The sequence below is a fragment of the Silurus aristotelis genome, assembly GCF_946808225.1.
Source record: "Silurus aristotelis genome assembly, chromosome: 5".
Lineage (NCBI taxonomy): Eukaryota > Metazoa > Chordata > Actinopteri > Siluriformes > Siluridae > Silurus > Silurus aristotelis.
This window is the reverse complement of record NC_139578.1, coordinates 30,110,069-30,130,665: the sequence shown is the minus strand read 5'-3', so window position 1 is coordinate 30,130,665 and position 20,597 is coordinate 30,110,069. Positions and strand designations below refer to the sequence as shown.

The following is a 20,597-nucleotide window of genomic DNA, read 5'->3' as shown; positions in this document are numbered from 1 at the left end:
TTCAGATTTGTGGTCACAGTTTGAAGAAGAACCAGGAAAGATCAAGTGTCCCAATACTTTTGGAAATTAGGTGGAAATATGAGCATAACCACATGACACTATAGTAAGAGAAAAGTGCTGAATTTATTCAAGTCAGTAGTCTTGATGTGCAAACATCATGTCACAAACACACACACACACACACACACACACACACACCACACTCTATGAACGATGGACAGGAGTAGCAAACAGAGCGGCTTCCCAAATGTCCTCAAAGATTCCTGTTGAGCTCTTGCACCTAAGTCAAACAATTTCTACAGCGCCCCCTGCTGTATTACCTTATTCTCGACATCATGTAGCACTTCTTTCTCCACCTCATTTCCCAGATCTTTCTCCTGCACCGAACCCGAGTCGTGGTTTCGCTGCTTGTGGTTCTTCAGGCTGACGTTGTGACTGAACGACTCGCCGCACTGCTCGCACGTGAAAGGCCGTTCCCCGGTGTGGACGCGCATGTGTGCGCCGAGGTTTTCCATCCGGTTGAAGGAGCGCTCGCACACCTGGCATTTGAAGGGCTTTTCTCCGGAGTGGATGAGCTTGTGTCTCCTCAGTCTGTTGATATCCCGAAACCCTTTCTTACACACGCCGCAGGCGTACTTGTGCGGACCTCGGTGGGACCTGACGTGCTCGTTGCGCTTGTAAATGTTGCCGAACTTCTGCGGACAGTCGGGACAGCCGTACGGTTGATTCTCTTTAGGATGGGTCTGCTCGTGTTCCAGTTTGGTGGATCTTGTTTTGAAGACCTTCAGACAGTACTTGCACGGGTGGTCGTAGTCGGAATGGAGCTGAGTGTAGTGCGTCTTCAGGCCGCCTTCGGTCAGGAATCTCTTCCCGCACTCCGGACACACGACGAATTTGACTTTATGTTCGCAGACGTGCTCTTTATTCGCGAGGACAAACTTCCCGCAATCCTGACACAGAATATAGAACGGTTTGGATCCGTGCTCCTGTTCGGCGTGGTTCTGAAAACTGGCTACGTCCTCGAACCGGACGGGGAGCGTTTCCAGACAAGCGTCTCCTGTACCGCACTGGGCGCAGCAGAACGCTTTCTTGTGGCGACGGACAGAACAGGAGAGCGAGGCCTCGGCTCTACACTGCGTACACCAAACCAAAAGCTTGCCCTGACCCTCCTCCTTTAACGCCGTGAACAGATCTTCATCCATAGACACATCAGAGTCTTTGGCCTCATCGTCTGAATGTAGCTCCGGCTCATCAGAACTGTCCTCCTCCTTTCTTGTCTTCGCTTCCTCTTCCTGCAGGCTTGCTCCTTCATCGTCGCTAGATAAACACGAGGCATCTTCTTGACCGGATACTTGCTCATGGCTCTGCTTGCTGTGCTCGTTACCTGAAGACCCAGTCTGAACCACAACCTGCAGCATGGAGATGTTTTCATCATACATTGGATCTACTTTCAAGCTTTAGCGTATATGAGTATGCGATACCTCATTATGAACGGAGTGTGGAGGTTCTGTTGAAGGTGGGCGACTCCTCCATTCTCTGTGGTAACCACAACTCTGGCAGTCCTGCACGACTGAAAACAGCTTCTCGTTGCCCTCGATGGTGATGCAGCACTCTTTCTGACAAAGCCAGCAGAACTGGAAAAGCTCCAGCAGACACTGCGTGTTCACCATCACCTCACGACTTCTGGAATCGATAAGGAAATGTCACGTGACACTTTCTATGGATACACAGCAAATAAACCAAGGACTTGGAGAACATTTTGTGCTTACTTGAAGATGTTCGATCCTTGAGGAGTCTGAAGGCTCTTAATAGCTGTAGGGGAAAAAAAATAACTATTCATACAAATTTAAGTAAACCTTCTGCTTCGAATCCGAGACTCTACCTTTCAGCCATGACATCTCTTCCACATCAGAGCATGTTGAGAGAGGAGCAGGTGCGTTTTCTTTTTCAAAGGACACCTGAAAAGGGCAAAAATTTAATTGTTATATATGCGATGAAAAAAAAGACTTTTGTAAATATAAATACAATCAGACCTAAAAATGTCTACGTTATTGGACGCCTTCTAGAGGGACTCGGAATCAGCGAATCAGACTGGTCCTGCGGCGTTTCCAGTGAAGGCTCAAGTTTGATGTGGATAGAAAGCGAAACTTACACTCGGAATATATATGAAACGTAAGTCAGTGATTGTGATGGAGTTCAGCCCATGAGAAGGCTTCGCCGGCCCTGACGGCCCACCACTAGAAGGACCACAAATGAGTGTGATGGTCAGGTGTCCAGTGGTGGAAGGGTAATGAAGTAAATGTAATTTGTTACTGTATTCAAATCGCTTTCTGACTGAAGTGTTTCCATTTTGGGGGAGAATTCAACTTCACTGCATTTCATTTTGCAAAATCAGATTCATCAGTTTTATTTATGACGATAAAAACCTCAAACACGCAGCGATCCACCAATCAGGGTCGAGTGTGTGTTTTAAACTCGTTCTGATTGGCGCTTGGTGTATCTACTGATCACCTACATGCAGTTCAGCATCATGGTCACACATGTGACCTCATTTGAACTTTTTTTTTTTTTTTTTTAAAGCAGTTGAAAAGAAGGTTTTGGGTTCGTGATCATTTTAATAAAAATCAATCCGTGTTCTATTAATAGATCAGTGTTCTGAGAGTCACATTAGAGTCTTTTCATATAAACTGAGTTGAGTAAGTAAAAATAATAAAAGGAACATTGGAGCCATAATAAATCATAGATCTTTGGATACTCAAGTACATTTGAAGGCTTTAGTACTTTTACTCAAGTGAAAGTTTCAGGGGACACTTTTACTTTTACTGGAGTCATAATTTAGTGAATCTCTACTTCAGGTCTGTCCAGGTTTCATTCAGGAACTCATTAGACATGTGATATCTGTCTGTGTTTATGTGACCGTTTATCAGAACCATCATGGTGTATTGTGTGCGTTCTGACAGGAAAATGAGCTTTTACATTGGGTTCCTGGCGCGGCTTGATGACGTATAAATGCCGCGCCAGTTGTTTTCAGTTTGATGGACAATGATAGGTGTTCAATACTACTAATAATTTAGTATTAATAAATAAATGAAGACTATTGTGCATATTTAAAGTGTGTAAATAAAAGGAATATAATGAATAATAGAGATACCGCTGTTACCTGTGGTTGATGATTACTCGGAGTCTGCCTCCTGCCCGGCTTCCGTTTTCCCTGGAAGATGGACGGAACCGCTGTTTTCTTCAAGAGCTTTTTAGGTGGACACCCCAATAATTCCGCCTTCAGATCCCTCTCATAGTCGTCAGGAGTGAAGTGCTGACTGCAGACCCGCAAAGACGCGTATTTCCTTTGCGTTTTGTTCACGTCCCTGCCGATCGCAGACATCCATGTGGCGCAGAGCTCCGGGTCTTTCTCGGGGAAACGGTGAATGACGACGTCTTTAGCTTTGGCCTGGTTACGTTTCCCACACCCACGAACACTACACCTCCACGACATGTTTACAAACAACCCCAGAAGCTTTCCACAGCTTTCTTCTGCACTTTCTTTCTCCTTGGGCTGGTAGAAAAGTCAAATCATTACTGCCCTCTACTGGAACACTGGTGTATACCAGGGGTTCATACTATACACTCAAAAAAGACTCAAGATTGTGTACAATAAGTCTTTATTTTCATTTTGCATAAATAATGCACAGTATTTAAAAATAAAGAATATGAATAATACTTTGTCACAAGGCAAAATGTACATTGCTTAGGCTGGAAGGAAAATAATGGAGGTCTGTAATGTTAGCATGTATTCGGATTGGGTTCTTGTGTTCTTGGGTTCTTCATGGCCAGCAAGGCCTTCTATTTTGGTCTATCAGAATCACTGACTTATTTTAATAAGTGTAAGTTTCGGTTTCTCTAGCTTTTGTTAGATTCAAATACATGTTGCCTGAAGCTGTTGCTTCAACCAATCAGGTTGTGATTTGGCCATTCCAAGGTGCCCAAACAGGCACCCAAATTGTATAATCGTACTTCGATTGGATGGTCAGAGAGCGCACTAGTCACAGCTCGCATCCCGCATCTGTAGCAAACTACACAAGCTTATATATGTTTGTATGGATTCGCTTTTGTTTATTCCACAATGGCTGACACAGGAGAAGGAATCGATTTGGTCGACCTTTATAAGGTGTTTTACAAGACAGACTTTTTATGAAAAGCTCATGAGGAATGGTACGTAGGCCAAAAAAAGTTCTTAAGCTTTTTCACGCACCCACGTTTTGCCTTCAATTCAAATCCGCAGGAAAACCGTGATGCACAGAAAATATGCACGATAATGCGGGGACATAAAGGGAAATCCCAGATTCATTTTATGAGGTTAATATCGGTGCTTCTGCTAGAGATGATGTATGTGGGAGGTGCAGTTGTGGCTGCAGTGAAAAGAGACTTGTTCAATTGTGTTCATTGGGTTTCTTGCTTTAGTAATAGCATTCATTTTCACTAAAATAGATAATGACTTAAAAAAGAAAAACCTAACTATGTAAAATAGTATGCCTTTGTGAAAACATTTCCCACAGGCGAGAGGGGCGGGGAGTGGCGCTAAAGAAAAGAAAACAATAAAACAAACCCAACTAACTCAGTATAAACCACTAACCTAACACTAAACAAAGCAAGTTTCCGGTGCCTTTACACGCCCTAGCTTACCTACATTAAACTACCCAAAAATACATAAGCAGCGCACACTCCTAGCTAGTGTCTCTATACATAACATCATCTACGTGTTGCAAGATGTAAGTCACGTGACATACTACCTGCCCAACACTCCTGGGGAAAATGCAAAGGTTGTTATCAGAATATAAACACTCACGAAACAAACAAGATAACATTAAGCTTTCACTCAACAAATTTGTACAAACCAAGTCAAAAGGAAAAACCAACAAGAAACAGAATAAATGCTTTAACACAACAAGGTGCAAAACAAAAGGTGCTCTGGTTAACATTCCTGCAGTCCTCTTTTTAAACCCCAACAACAACCTCCATGATCCTAACCAGTCTGGGTTCAAAGCAGCACATTCCACAGAGATGGCCCTTTTGGCTGTTTGTGAGAAACTGCATGCTGCTCGGTCAGCCAAGCTGTCATCTGTACTTATCTTCCTGGACCTTTCAGCAGCATTTGACAGAGTTAACCACAAGACACTTTTGTCAACCCTCAAAAGCCTTGGTATCTGTTGAACAGCATGGGAATGGTTTGCTTCCTACCTGGAAGGTCGCTCATACCAGGTAACATGGAGGGGATCCACATCTGCCCCATGCAGACTCACCACTGGTGTCCCACAAGGCTCGGTACTTGGTCCCCTCCTTTTCTCCCTCTATACCCACTCCATTGTTGAAGTCATATCCTCACATGGGTTTTCTTATCACTGCTATGCAGATGACACTCAACTAATCTTTTCTTTCCCTCCATCAGATACCACAGCTTCCGCTCGGATATCAGCATGCTTGACAGACATATCTTTATTGATGAGTGCTCACCAACTAAAACTCAACCCCAGCAAAACAGAACTGCTGGTCATTCCAGGTGATTAATCTCCAGGTCAAGATCTCCAAATAACACTTCATGACTCTCTGCTCTCCCCTTCAGCCACTGCTCGTAACCTTGGGGTAACTATGGACAATGAACTGTCCTTCTTTCCACATGTTGCTAATGTTGCTCGTTCTTGTCGATTTCTTCTCTATAACATCCCAAGGATTCGACCATTTCTCTCCATACAGGCTGCCCAGGTGCTTGTTCAGTCTCTTGTGATTTCAAGACTTTCAAGTCTACTGCAACTCTCTGCTGGCAGGTCTTCCCCTGAACGCTATTCGTCCACTGCAAATGATCCAAAACACAGCTACACGACTTGTGTTCAACCAGCCCAAGTTCTCCCACATCACCCCACTGCTGCGCTCCCTTCACTGGCTTCCAGTAGCTGCACGTATCAGATTTAAAACACTGATGCTTGCCTACAAAGCCAAAAATGGACCAGCACCATCTTACCTCAGCGACCTCATCACATCTCGCACTGCACCAGGCTGTCTGAGATCCTCCAGCACTGCGGGTCTGGTACCACCGTCTCTCAGAGTGAGAGGTAAGTACACTTCACGGCTCTTCTCTGTTCTGGCACCTAGGTGGTGGAATGAACTTCCCCTAGATGTCCGTACAGCAGAGTCCCTGACTATCTTCAAGCGACGACTGAAGACCTACCTCTTCCTGAAATACTTAAATCAGCACTTTCCACGTTTGTAGAATTCAAGGGTTATATTTATATTAAGTTTGTAATCTAGCATACCAGTGTAGATTTATTCATTATAGAGACTCAAAGCACTTTTGTATGTCGCTCTGGATAAGGGCGTCTGCTAAATGTAAATGTAAACCGGATTGGCCACATGAGCAGTCATGTGACAAACAATGATTACTTCCCCAGCCAATAGAAGTCCAAATGGGGAGGAACCTTAAGAGAATGACAGGAAGGAGAACCAATAGAGAGAGAGAAAAACACACACACAAACTGACATCTACTGGGACGTAACACTTCCAACCTTTAAGAACCAACTAGTTTGGTGACATCTCTAAACTCTCGATAAAGCATCTGCGAAAACATTCTCAGATCCCTTTTTGTGTCTAATTTCCAAATTATAATTCTGGACTATTAGAGACCACCGCATTAAACGCTGATTCTGTTTATACATCCGAGCTAGAAAAAAAAGAGGGTTATGGTCGGTATATACGATGATGGGTAAACTACTGGATCCGATGTATACCTCAAAATGCTGTATAGCAAGCAACAATGCAAGAGTTTCCTTCTCAATCGTGGAATAATTTAACTGGTGTTTATTAAACTTTCGTGAAAAGTAACTAACAGGGTGATCTATACCATTTATATCATCTTGTAGGAGAACAGCGCCAGCTCCAGCAGCACTCGCATCAATTTCCAGTTTAAAACCTTGAGAAAAATCCGGAGCCAGAAAAACAGGGGTATTACATAAAAGAGTCTTTACACAAGCCAGCGCATACTGACACTCAACGGACCAATCAAAAGATTTAGATGGGCTAAGCAATGCAGTGAGAGGGCTGACAATAATCGAGAAGTTCTTACAAAAGTTTCGATAATAGCCAGCCATCCCCAAAAATCGTCTTAACTCCCTACGAGTTGTAGGCACAGGAAATTCCGAAATAGCTGTGACTTTGGCTTCTACAGGTTGCACCTGTCCCTGACCCACCTCTTTGCCAAGATAAGTAACCGTAGATTGACCAAATTCACACTTAGCCAAGTTAAGCGTTAAATTAGCGTTTGCAAGACGCTCGAACACTGTTCTCAATGAACTCATGTGTGATGTCCAATCTGCAGAGTAAATAACAAGATCGTCAAGGTATGCATTACAATTTGGTACACCTGCCAATACTGTGTTCACGAGACGTTGAAAAGTCGCGGGCGCGTTTCGGAGACCGAAAGCCATGGCAGTATGCTGAAGAAAATTATCAGGGGTTACAAATGCAGAAACTTCCGATGCTTGGGGAGTTAAAGGGACTTGCCAATAGCCCTTTAACATATCAAGTTTACTCACAAAACAGGCAGATCCTATATTATCGACACAGAGAAGAGACAGCTGGTCCTTTAGTCTGTTCCAAAGCTTTTTCTCCTGCTTTTTCTCCTTTTTCTCCTGCATTCTATAGTCATCATATAGTCGGTTTCGCTGATTTTCTTTTTCACTACATAAGGACCATAAAAATGAGCAGACAAAGAAGATCCTGGACCTGGTAAAAAATACTAGTACCTGATCCCCAGGCGTAAAAGAACACGCAACAGCTTTACGGTCATACCTGAGCTTCATGCCCTTCTCCGCAATGATTAGAGATTTCTTAGCAAGCGAGCAAGCAGCATGCAAACGATCACGAAAATTACTTACATAATCCAGAACATTCGTTTTCGGACTGGGATCAACTGACATTTGTTCTTTAAGAATTTTGACCAAAAACCAGTTCGGCTGGGCTAAACCCAAGAGACTCTTGTACGGTTTCTCTTACAGCGAATAAAACCAGAGGAACTCCCTCATCCCAGTCTCTAGCTGTCTTCAAACAATATTTTCGTAGCATTGATTTTAATGTCTGATGAAAGCGTTCTAAACAACCGTTGGGATTCTGGATGGTACGAACTTGAAACACGATGAGTAATCACCAAAGACTGCAATACTTGTTTAAAAAGCTTGGATAGAAAATTCGTACCTTGATCACTCTGTACAATTTTTGGTAGGCCGAACGTAGTTAAGAACTTCACTAAGGCCTTAATAATAACAGGAGCGGTGATCTTTCTTAATGGTATCGCCTCCGCAAATCTAGTAGCTATACACATGATCGTTAACAAATACTGGTTACCCGATTTTGTTTTTGGCAACGGCCCAACACAGTCTACCACCACATGTTCGAACAGCTCACCGATGGCTGGTATGGGGACCAGTGGAGCAGATGGAATAACTTGATTCGGCTTTCCGGCCAATTGACAATTATGACAAACACGGCGATAACTTGCCACATCCTTTTTTTAAACCTCGCCAAAAGAAGTGTTTTAAGACTCGATTGTACGTCTTTGTAACTCCAAGATGTCCCGCAAGTGGATGATCATGCGCTAGAAATAAAACATGCTGGCGATAAGGAGAAGGAACAACAATTTGATACACCGCATTCCGATTTAAATCCGTATCCGGTTTAGAGGACCATTTTCTCATCAACATGCCATTGTCAATAAAATAGGCAACTTTCTGGTCTTTAATCACATCAGAAGAAACAACAGAATTAAAATTAAGAACAAGAGATTTGTTCTTATTCTGCACAGCAATAATTTCTTCTCGAGACAAAGACAGCTTTGACAATTCTACATCAGTCACAGCTACTTTAGAACTCTTCACATTCTCTTTTTGTTCTTCAGATACAACAGATTTTTCAGGGTTCCCGTCAGAAAAAAGTGGAAGAATAAATGAATCAGACAAATCAACTACATCACCCATTTTACGAGACTGAGCGCGAGTAACCGCACATGCAGGAAAAACATCAGAGTTAGTCAAATTCTCTGACTGACAAAAAACATCAGGTTTATCAACAACCTCTAAAACAGGCATTATTTTTTCACCTGCCAAGTCATTCCCAAGGATAAAGTCAACACCGGTTACTGGAAGAGAAGGACGAACAGCAACTCGGACAAACTCTGTACATAATTCGCACTGCAGGTGTACTCGGTGCAATGGCACTTTTACGCAACCCATCTCAATACCCTTTAAGATGACACTCGAACCACAGGAGGTATCCTCAGAAAAATTTAATTTCTCTGCCACAATAAATGACTGCATCGCACCTGTGTCTCTAAGCATTTTTATTTCTTTCTGATCCTCACTATTACCAGTCAAAGAAATGAGCCCTTTAAGAATAAAAGGAATGTAACTGTCATCAATCCTTTTGTCACAAGGCACAGCAACGGCTGAGTTAATAGATTTTGCAAGTCCAACACATTTAGGTTGGATTGTGGCTTTTTTTTAAGTTTTAAAAACAAACAATCAGCTATTACATGACCAGATCTATGGCAATAAAAACCTCACGATTCTCCCGAGATCGCGGTGGACTGGAGTTAGAACGGAAAGTTTGTGATTGGAAAGAAACAGACTGAGTTTTCTCTGCGCGCACGGAAGAAAAAACAGTTTTATGCGTTAAAAAGAACTTGTCCGCTAACACGGCTGCATGTGACAAAGAAGTTACTTTTTGTTTGTTCAGGTAAACTACAACACGTTCCAGCAGACAACTTTTGAACTCTTCTAACAAAAGTTCTCGCATCGAGTCGAAATCTTTCACTTTGCTAACAGTGCACCACTTTTTGAACAGAATTCCTTTTTCTCGTGCAAACTCTACAAAGGTCTGTGTAGAATTTTTTTGATGGCCCCTAAACTTCTGCCTATACTTCTGGAACTAGCTCATATGTACGAAGGATAGCAGATTTCACGGTCTCGTAGTTTAAATTCTCCTCTGGTGATAAGCTAGAGCAAACTTCCAGAGCTTTACCAAACAATTTACATTGTAACAAAAGCGACCAAACATCTTTAGGCCAGCGAAGGGAAGTAGCAATTCGATCGAAAGCATTGAAATAAGAATCTACTTCAGATTCTCTTAATTGGGGTACTAATGCAACATGCTTACTTACGTCAAACGTGAACCAGAGGAGAAGCATCAGACTCGCGTGGGGTCGGCTGCGCAGCAGGACCCAGCAGCAGCAGCCACTTTCATCGCCTCCAGACCCAGCTGTCACAGCTTCACCCGCTCATCAGCCTCTATTTCAAGTCTGCATACCTCCAGACGCAGGGTTAGCTCAGCCTGACGTGTTTGGGCTCTCTCATGGGTGTCGTATTGTAACCGAGCCAGGCGGACTTTCAGTCGCGCATCCCCTCTAGAGTCAACAGAGCTGGGAGAGAATGGATCAAAGGGCGGCAAGCCAGCCTTAGCTTCGGCCTGTCCCTCCGCTTCAGCATCAGCTATTCCATTCTGCGGATCCTCATCTCCAACAGTGAGAGGCCGAAACAACAACGTCACTACGGCTTATAACCCGGCCGGTGTCCTCACCATCAGTCGTGTCTGACATGGGGAGAATTTTTAACTCTACCAAGCACTGTACTATTTTACTCTTCATGTCTCTTTTCAGATCTTGTCTATTTACAACGATCTGATAGTGATCAGCTACCAGAAATAAATCTTGCTTCCGACAAATCTATCTGCTCTAACGAAGGAGTAACAATAAAATTCGGCAAGCTAAACATTCTCGCAATGCACAGCCAGCAAACAAACACTACTCCGTAATGCCACACAAGAACATCGCCTTGTTACACCAACCCAAACACGGTCAGTTTCCACCAGCATTCACAAAACAACCACAGTTTTTAACTTTTGTCTTTACATTAACATTAAGCTTTCACTCAACAAATTCATACAAACCAAGTCAAAAGGGAAAAACCAACAAGAAACAGAATAAATGCTTTAACCCAACAAGGTGCAAAACAAAAGGTGCTCTGGTTAACATTCCTGCAGTCCTCTTTTTAAACCCCAGCAGCAAACCGGATTGGCCACAAGAGCAGTCACGTGACAAACGATGATTACTTCCCCAGCCAATAGCAGTCCAAACGGGGAGGAACCTTAAGAGAATGACAGGAAGGAGAACCAATAGAAAAAGAGAGAAAAACACCCACACAAACGGACATCTACTGGGACGTAACATATATTAATATAATATTAATTGAATTAATATATAAGGCCGACCTATTAATCGGTTTTACTGACTAATCGGCACGGATAGTCAAAAATCCATATACGTACACATATTAATACAGCACAGTGAATTTTTTTTTTTTCACATATTTAGGGTAGTTTGGGTCAGCCTTGTTATAGCAGTCCTGGAGCAGAGAGGGTTAAGAGTCTTGCTAAAAAAAACAACAACAATGGTAGCTTGGCAATGCTCCTTCAGTCTTTAAATGGGGGTATGTCCTTATTGCATAGCCTAACCTCATAGGCTGCTTGGAGGATTCACAGAGTAAGAATTTTAAGATTTTTTTTTTTTTTGTATTAATGTAATAATGCAATAATATTATGTATCTGGATTATGATTTACACATAGGTTTGTGTCAGAAAGAATAGAAGCGACTCAGACAAACTCCAAATAAGAGATATTTAATGAGAAAATCAGATAAACAGATAGTTATTGAGAGAGAGCACTGGAAATGAACAATGTAAACTGTTGAACAAACTTTTGTTGAAAGAAAAAGATAAACATCTATCCATGAACAGCATAGCCTTAAAAGAAGTATACTACATATATATAAAGTATACATATACACACACACACACACACACACACACACACACACACACACACACACACACAGACGTCACAATTTGTCAAACTCACTCAAATCCTTACGCCCAATTTTCCTGCTTCTAACTTCAACTTTGAGGACAAAATGTTCACTTGCTGCCTAATAAATAAATCCACCTACTAACAGGTGCCATGATGAAGATCATCAGTGTTCTTCACTTCACTACTCATGTTGTTATAATTTCATAATGTTTTGCCTGAGTGGTTAAATAAAATGATGTACTCAGTTTTTGGGTGTGAACATGCTGCTTTACCACAAACGTTAAAGTTTCCATATAAAGAATTGCTTCTTAATTAAAGATAAGAATACATGTTCTGAAACGGACAAAATATAAAACAAGCTGTACAATTTCCTGTCTTATTACATGGCCCATTACGTCCAAGTTCACCCAAGATTGGTACTTTCTCTTTTCGAAATGAAATTTTTTTATAATTATTTACAATCTTAAATATCTTATTCATTGGATATAATTTGCACTGTTGAGTTCACTCATTAAATGCTTCATGGCCATGTTTAATCACCTGAATTTAACTTTAATGTAGCTTGTTGTAATACCCCATTGCAGCATTAACTCTTTCCTGTGATTCAGGCTGAATTTTCCTGAGCGCTTTTAGTTTCTCTGCAAGGAAGTCTCTTCCAGTTTCCTCAGCTCGAGGGATCAAAAAGTCAAGAGACTTAACAATGAAAGCAGAATCTCTCTTTAAAACAATCTCTGACAATCTTATGATAATGAAGCAGGCTTCGTCGATCAGCTTGGCCTTTTCCTTTTTTATTTCTGATCAGTTGTATTATCAGACTATCTTCTATGTTAAGATGCTCCAGTGCCTATTTCTGGTTGTTTTGAAGGTCCTCTCTGATGTTTACAACAGCCCTTAAGTTGAATGCTAAATCATCATTTTTACATTGTCGTTTCAAATCATCATACGTCATGGTGAGGCATTTGCTTCTTGTGACGTATTTCTTGCTTTTTTTTTTTGACATGTTTAGTTAAATGGCATTTATTTGTGCACGAAGTGCAGTAGTTATGTTTAATGACTTTACACCACAGAGCATTAGGGGTCAAGGAGCAGCCATACTCATGGCAGTTCTCCTGGCAGACAGAGCAAGTGGTGGCCTTAATTTTCTGCCATGCTTTTTTTTTAATGGCAACCTTTTCTTTGTAATACTTGGTGACTGTAAAAGTAAAGTTTTTATTTCTTTTAATCTTTTCTTGGTTTTGTGCAAGGGCTCTCTGTGTCTGAGCCAGTTCTTCAGCTTTGTTCTCTTCAAATTCAATACGAAATTGTAGATTAACAAGACAGGCTTCAAGTTCAATGGACTCCGTAAGAACACATTCAGTCTGCTCTAAACTTTTTCTGTTCTGCCCTTTCAGTGAGTCAAAGAACATTTTTAAACTGTCCTCTGTTTGTTCCCAAGCGGTCTGATGACCCCTCTTAAAGATTTCGTTTCTTTTCTCAGTTTGGCGATTGTTGAATAAGAAAAACACTGGTTCATTTTGTTCTTTCCTACACTGAATCTCTGCTATCTTGATGGCATTAATTACATTTGTTGGAGGCAATCCATCTGAATGAGTGACAAAAATAACAATGCTGTTCTCGATGTCTTTACCAAACAAAGAAAAAACTGCATCAAAGATGTATTGCTGTCTGTCAGAAAGCCGATTATCAGATGCCTTCACTACCAGACACACTGCATCGATTTCTTTCACTCCAGTTTCAGTGTTTAACAGTTTGTATAGATTTTCACCAATCTGTTTATCCATGTGTGTTCCCTTGGTGTCTCCATAACCTGGAGTGTCAATGAGGGTTAGACAGATTGGGTTTTTCTGAGCAAAGACTTCATACATTGTGAGTTGAGTTGTTTGACTGTTTGATTGATCTGGCATGTCATTCAATTCTCCTTCTTCTGTAATCTCATACCACACTTCATCTGTAAACTTCACCCCAACTAAATGATTAACCATCACATTGATCAGAGTAGTTTTGCCTGTTCCAGTTTCTCCTACCAAGAGGATTATTTTGTTTTGCATGTTGACGTCTTGCTGTCCGAATGTCCATTTTCTCACTAAACCGTGTTCATCAAGATTAGTTCTGGTTGTGAGGAGACGATTTCGTGCAGGTGGACCTTCACTGATTGATTGACTCTTCTGGGTTAAATAATGTGCAGTCACGAATGGCTCTGAAATACTGTGAAATTCACCAGACATTCATAAATAGTAGGTTTGATATTATCAAAATTTTTGCTTTTTATTGTTAATTTCTCTTAAACGAACAATATTTACAATTAGAAATATTTACTTATTTAGCAGCCATAGTAATATGTTGTAGATGAAAATAAAAACTCAAACAGACAAATCTGTGAAGTGAATAAACATTGTAGTGTCAAGGCAAGGAATTTATTTACTACGTATTTCATTACTACGTATGCAGATTTTTTTTTTTGTCTCAAGTCAAAACTTGAAATTAGCAAAATGAAACTAACACTTGTCACAGGTGATAAATATAAAAAATAAAAATAAATATAAAATATAAAAAATTATATATATTATAAAATATTATATATAATATTATATATAATTATAAATTATAAAATATTTTAAAAAATGGATTTTAATCTAAACAACAAGACGATGAAACTGTAATGTAACGTACCTGTATTTCAAGATTGCCAAAGTGGAAAACAAAGAAAGAATGGTGAATAAATACTAGGTAGAAACTCAGACGTCAAGCGACAGCAGCCAATAGCAACGCCTGAGTAAGCAGCAGCCTTGAGTAATATTAAAACCTCAAACAGGATTTTCTTGGAGGTAAATTATGCTTTGCATTGTCACTTTTATGTAAAGTATAGAAGCACAAATAAAGCTGATACATACTGAATGCTACAGTTTCAGTTTACATATTCTTTCATTACAAAACCATGGATAAGAACAAAAAGAATGAGCTGTCGTCTAATTATCACAGTGCATTGCAGTGTTAAATCCTTGAATCAATGCTTTTAGTTATAAGTTTGCAAATATTTTCCCTTGAACTCACATTTTTTAGTGGTGTGTCCGAGTGTTCCTCGAGACTGGTGCACCTTGGATATTTCTTGTGCTTTCTTTTGCTTAGTGACTTCTTTTTGTGTCCAATTTGACTGCACTTAATGCTGCCCTTTTTAGGCCCATTATCCATTTCAGATGAACTCTGAGTCTAAGTCATGTTTCTGGGTCCTTCACCCTTGTGTTTGTGAGAAACCCATGGAAATGCTACACAGGAGCAAAAATTAAAACTGCATGAAATTGCATTTGCCCAACAGTTCTGAGCAAGTTTCACCTGAATATTTACCCCCACCATCCCCCATCCCCCCAACTTTTTCCTTCTTCCTGAAAATGGTGGCCAAATCTTCTGGAACAAGAAACCAGTTTCCCAAACCCGTGTGTCAGTATCTTCTTTCACTCTATCGCTTGTGTTGGGGGCATTGGTCTGCACACCCAACATATCACAAACTGCACCTGATTGGGCAAGATGTTCAAGTATATTTTGTATCTTCGAATGTGTGTGTGTGTGTGTGTGTGTGTGTGTGTGTGTGTGTGTGTGTGTGTGTGTGTGTGTGTTTGTGTGTGTGTATGCTATATAAAAGAACCAGAAAATTTACATTACCATCCTAACTCAGCGAGCATCAAGCTTAAAAGCTGAAATTCATCATCTGTGGACCACCTTTGGACCACCTTGAATTTGTATGTTTGGTTATAGATACCATATATGTGAGTTAGAATTTAAATTGTAATTGTTTAAGTTCCTTACCCAGTGTAGTGCTACACCCTGCTGCCACATTTTCTTCAGTATCTTAGGAGAATTCAAAAAGAGCCCATGAAAGTGGAATTTAAATCATATAACATTAGTTCCCATATCTGATACTGCCTTGTTAAAATGCACTTTTTTCATTTCATTAGTACGTCAGGTGTCGTCTAATAAATGCTGCCCAAACGCAAATCCTTAGTAAGTGACCATTAAAACATCAGCTAAGTGAGCTGAATAAACCAATGTGTTTTTTTTAAAATCTATATCTGTAAGCAAGCATGTAATTGGAAAGAGGTGTGTATAATCAGTACGACAGTTTGGAATCTAGAGTGGTCCTGTTTGAAAGTTATGGTTTCTGGTAGGAAATAAAGATTGACTCTGGCAGTGACCTGAAGATTTTGGAACTATACAGAAAATAACTAACATTTATATAATAGGTTTTGTTGTCAATATTACTGTACAAAAAAAAGGAAGAGCACTAGATACCTCTGACTGAGCTGTTTCAAGAAACCGAGTGAACTGTTCACTGAGTTCCATGTTCACTTCTAAGGTTTTTTATTAAGATTTTTTAGCCTTTTGATGAAAGACACCACACTGCATTTATACATGAACAGCCATAACATTAAGACCAATGAAGGAGGAACTTGTTACAATGGTACCAATCAAATAGTGGCATGGAGTAGACAGCAAATCCATAGTTGATGTCAATGTGTTAAAAGCAGGAAAAATTGACAACTCTAAGGGTCTTTGTTCGTTCCAAATGAAGGCCCTAGTTCACTGCCAAATCCCCTGCAATGAGCACATGATCATCATAATTGGAACTGGACCATAAAGCAATAGAACACAGTCACCAGGTTTGATGAATTATAATTTATTTAACATCATGTGGATAGCTGGGTGAATACATGTCACTTTCCAAGGGAAGAGATGGCATCAGGATGAATTATAAGAAGAAGGAAGGCTGGCAGTGTAATGCTCTGTAAAAACTCCTACCGTGAAACTTTGTGTCCTGGCATTTATTTAAAATTTACACATTGTTAGAAAAACACACAATGAATGTTATGTGTTGATTTAGCCTTTTCCAGATCTTCTTCCCTCATATTTGATGTGTGGGAGGAGCCACATGATCTAACTAAAACATTTGCTTATAAATATCACCATTCAAGATTTAAGAAAAAGATAATAAGTCTGATAAATCTGTGAACTCTTCTAGACATGCAAACACAGTCTGTTTTTGCATGTCTAGAAGAGTCTGTTACAGTCTGTTTTTTTTTTCTGAAAACAACATTTATTTATTTATTATAGTTAATTGTTACCTTATAGTTACCTGGTATTTCCTGTAAAGAAACCAGCTTGAAGGAATGTGTGCACATATAATACACGGAATGCTGAATAACCTCCTCCTGCTTGATTCTGACAAAACAGAAGTTCCACTAGGAGGAACACAGGCTGTAAAAATCACAGGTAGCTAAAGCAAAAAAAAACAAAAAAAAAAAAACGCTTGAGCCAGAGAAACAGCCAGAGAAAAGTCCACTGCAGTTATTAAGCAGCTGCCAAACACATAGAATTTCCACCAACAATTATTTTTTGTATATTAAACAGTGATTGTTTTTTAAGGCAAGATCATAGGGTGAACACATCACAGTTGACCTACCAATGAAATGGAATCTAGTGGATCAATACAAAGGGACAACATCCTTCTGCATATATTCATGCATTAAATTCAATCACATGAAGTAAAAATATGAGGAAAAAGATTTTTCACTAAACAAAAGACCCATAGATTGAGATGCAATTTGAGACTATGAATTCAGCACATATAATATATACTTATAGTTGATAAACAATGAATTATAATATTGTCACAGCTCTCACTGCAGCTCCCCTTCCTAGCGGTGTGTCTTGAACAAGTCAAGGTGCACCCAACCACAAATACCCACTTCCTACTAGTTCTGCACTCTATGTCTTCTGGCCGTCCCAAACCTCCTATAACACCACTCCAGGTGTTCGATGGTGCGGTAGAGATTCTACGAAGTAGGCATTGCTACTGACACTGCTAACTGGAAAAACTTTAGATTGGGACAGTGACAATCAAGTAAGGGGTCCTATGCACATTTCACCAAGCTGATCCTTGATGTTTTTAAGATTTTGTGAATGTCTTCATCCTACGCTGCAGGTGTAGATGGCCCGCAAAAATATATATTTTTCATTGTTTTCTGTACATTGTGTGAGTCATCTATCTAGACTACAGGAACCAGCACCCCACACGTCATCACAGCTTCCTCCCAGCTATCCACCTCACAGGTTTGGCAGATCAATATGCTGCTTAGACTGCATGATTATTGCACAGGTATGCCTTAGGTTGGCCACAATAAAAGGCCACTCTAAAATGTGTAGTTTTACTGTATTGGGAGGTTCAGGGGGGGACGTGGAAAACCAGTCAGTATCTGGTGTGGCCACCATTTGCCTCACGTATTTTGCCCTATTCAGTGAAAACCGGGATTCATCCGTAAAGAGAACACCTCTGCAAAGTGCTAGACGCCATCGAATGTGAGCATCTGCCAACTCAAGTCGGTTATGGTGACGAACTGCAGTCAGTCGAGACCCCAAAGAGGACGAGGAGCATGCATATGAGCTTCCATGAGACGCTTTCTGACAGTTTGAGAAGAAATTCATTGGTTATACAAAGCAATTGTTGCAGCAGCTCTCCGGGTGGCTGGTCTCAGACAATCTTGAGGTGAGGATGCTGGATGTGGAGGTCCTGGGCTGGTGTGGTTACACGTGGGCTGCGGTTTTGAGGCCAGTTGGATGTACGGTCAAATTCCCTGAAATGCCTTTGGAGGCGCTTATGGTAGAGAAATTAACATTTAATTCACGGGCAACAGCTCTGTGGACAATCATGCAGTCAGCATGCCAATTAGATGCTCCCTTAAAACTTGTGACATCTGTGGCATTGTGCTGTGTGATAAAACTGCACATTTTAGAGTGGCCTTTTATTGCCTAAAGCACACCTGTGCAATAATCATGCTGTCTAATCAGCATCTTGATCTGCCACATCTGTGAGATGAATTGATTCACTGGCTTCCAGTAGCTGCACGTATCAAATTCAAAACACTGATGCTTGCCTACAAGGCCAAAAATTAACCAGAACCATCTTACCTTAGAGACCTCATCACATCTCGCACTGCACCACGCTGTCTGAGATCATCCAGCACTGCTTGACTGGTGTCACCTTCTCTCAGAATGAGAGGTAAGTACACTTCAAGGCTCTTCTTTGTTCTGGCACTGAGGTGGTGGAATGAACTTCCCCTAAAATGTCCATACAGCGAAGTTCCTGGCTGTCTTTAGCTGAAGACGTAACTCTTCCTGAACCACCTAAATTAGCACTTTCCAAGTTTGCTTTGTAGAATCTAAGAGTTATATTTATATTAAGTTTGTAATCTGGCGTACCAGTGTAGATTTATTCATTGCTAGAGACTCAAAGCACTTTTGTACGTCGCTCTGGATAAGGGCGTCTGCTGAATGCTGCAAATGTAAATGTAAACCTAAATTCTAATATTTGTTTCATAAAATTTTATTAATTTATTCCCAACAGTTTATTCTCTTCATTTTATAGCTTCCAGTGTGTGTATGTGGATGTTAGATTTTCTGTGGAAAATTTTCTGTGTATGTACAATCAGATTTCAGCCTCTATGTGCTGCCATGTCAATCTAATCTGCCCAGGGCCTTCAAAGTCAGTACTGCTGGCCTTTTAACCTTGGAGAATATTATCAATGTCTCTGTTTTTTTAACCAATCAGATTTCATATTCGCCTCACAGGGCAGCTAGCTGGCCAAGAATAGCGTCAGCATTTTTCTGTCCTCTGATTGGTTGGTCAGAGGGAAATTGTTATAGCCAAGTTCGACTGCCAAATCACATGTGTAGCTCTGCACACATTAATACATTTGAGTTAGACTTTTTTAATGCCCACACTGGCTGACAGAGGAAAACAAATTTATTTGGTCTCAGACATACTTAAAATAAATTTTAAAGAAAAGCTAGACATCATGAGGAGGTCGGCCAAACCCTGAAGCTAGCTAGCTTGTCTCAGCCCGGGAAAGGGTTTGTTTACCACTTCCAGACCAGTGAATACGAGCGGTACCACTGGATTACAGCCTCTGAGGAGCGGTGCAAATTATGAGTCTGCATCTGGTGAGTAGGTTGTATTTTATTTAAATTTTTATGTTTGTCATGTTATTAGACAAATATTGATTCTGAACTGCTCCAGATGTTGTAGGTGCACAGTTGTGGTTGTAGTGTAGAGTCTCAACTGGGTTTCTTGCTTTAGTAAAATGGTTTTCACCCTCCATATGTGAAATGTCTCTCTCTCTGTAATGCCACGTGTTGTTAGATTGTGTTTTTGTATTGTATTGATGGTTTTTATAATTGCGATGTTAGTGGTGGTATTAAGAGGTGGATTAAGTTGGGTAAGTCCTCACTAAAGTCCCAGGTACCAAATGCACGGCCCACCACTGTTCAAAGGTCTGTTAGAACAATTTAGAGCAAAAAAACATGCTTTATTCAACACAACATATATCCATCTACTGTATATAATCTTTGGTCTATAGACGCTAAAGGACCCAATATCATTTAGAATTTATTATCCACAAAAATTCCTGTGCATTAATTTACAGAATAAGTGGGTGATTTTAGAATGGTCATAGTATTCGTGCAAAATTCCCAGCTAAATCCTGTTTACTTGATAATAAATGCCTTAAAACATTCTACACATGAACAGTTTAAAGATCCATGAGGTTACCGTGAAGGGTTAAATTCAATAACCATGAAGTATCGCTCATCAGGGATAAATTTACAGGGGCTGATTTATTGATATATGATTTTTTTACTTCTGTTAAGCTG

General features: G+C 40.5%; 2 protein-coding genes across 2 annotated transcripts; both read right to left on the bottom strand.

Annotated features, from left to right (window-relative positions):
* Nucleotides 1-104: 104 nt before the first annotated feature.
* LOC310726814 (uncharacterized protein) lies at nt 105-3,583 on the bottom strand. The gene is made up of 5 exons (XM_083542759.1): nt 3,161-3,583; nt 1,883-1,958; nt 1,770-1,812; nt 1,482-1,683; nt 105-1,409 (listed from the first exon to the last, which is right to left on the bottom strand). The coding sequence occupies exons 1-5, from the start codon at nt 3,491-3,493 to the stop codon at nt 297-299; spliced, it is 1,767 nt and encodes a 588-aa protein (XP_083398885.1). The 5' UTR covers nt 3,494-3,583; the 3' UTR covers nt 105-296.
* An 8,114-nt stretch (nt 3,584-11,697) lies between these two features.
* On the bottom strand, nt 11,698-14,599 carry LOC310726858 (uncharacterized protein). The gene is made up of 3 exons (XM_083542895.1): nt 14,571-14,599; nt 14,221-14,274; nt 11,698-14,105 (listed from the first exon to the last, which is right to left on the bottom strand). The coding sequence occupies exons 2-3, from the start codon at nt 14,229-14,231 to the stop codon at nt 12,839-12,841; spliced, it is 1,278 nt and encodes a 425-aa protein (XP_083399021.1). The 5' UTR covers nt 14,232-14,274; nt 14,571-14,599; the 3' UTR covers nt 11,698-12,838.
* Between the last annotated feature and the right edge of the window lie 5,998 nt (nt 14,600-20,597).

Bases quoted from the DNA above. Each gene is read 5' to 3' on its own strand.
- LOC310726814 (XM_083542759.1), bottom strand. From the start codon at position 3,493: ATGTCGTGGAGGTGTAGTGTTCGTGGGTGTGGGAAACGTAACCAGGCC. The intron at 1,813-1,882 runs GTAGAGTCTCGG...TTTCCCCTACAG, and splicing joins AGAGATGTCATGGCTGAAAG to CTATTAAGAGCCTTCAGACT. The intron at 1,410-1,481 runs GTATCGCATACT...TCCATGCTGCAG, and splicing joins CACACTCCGTTCATAATGAG to GTTGTGGTTCAGACTGGGTC.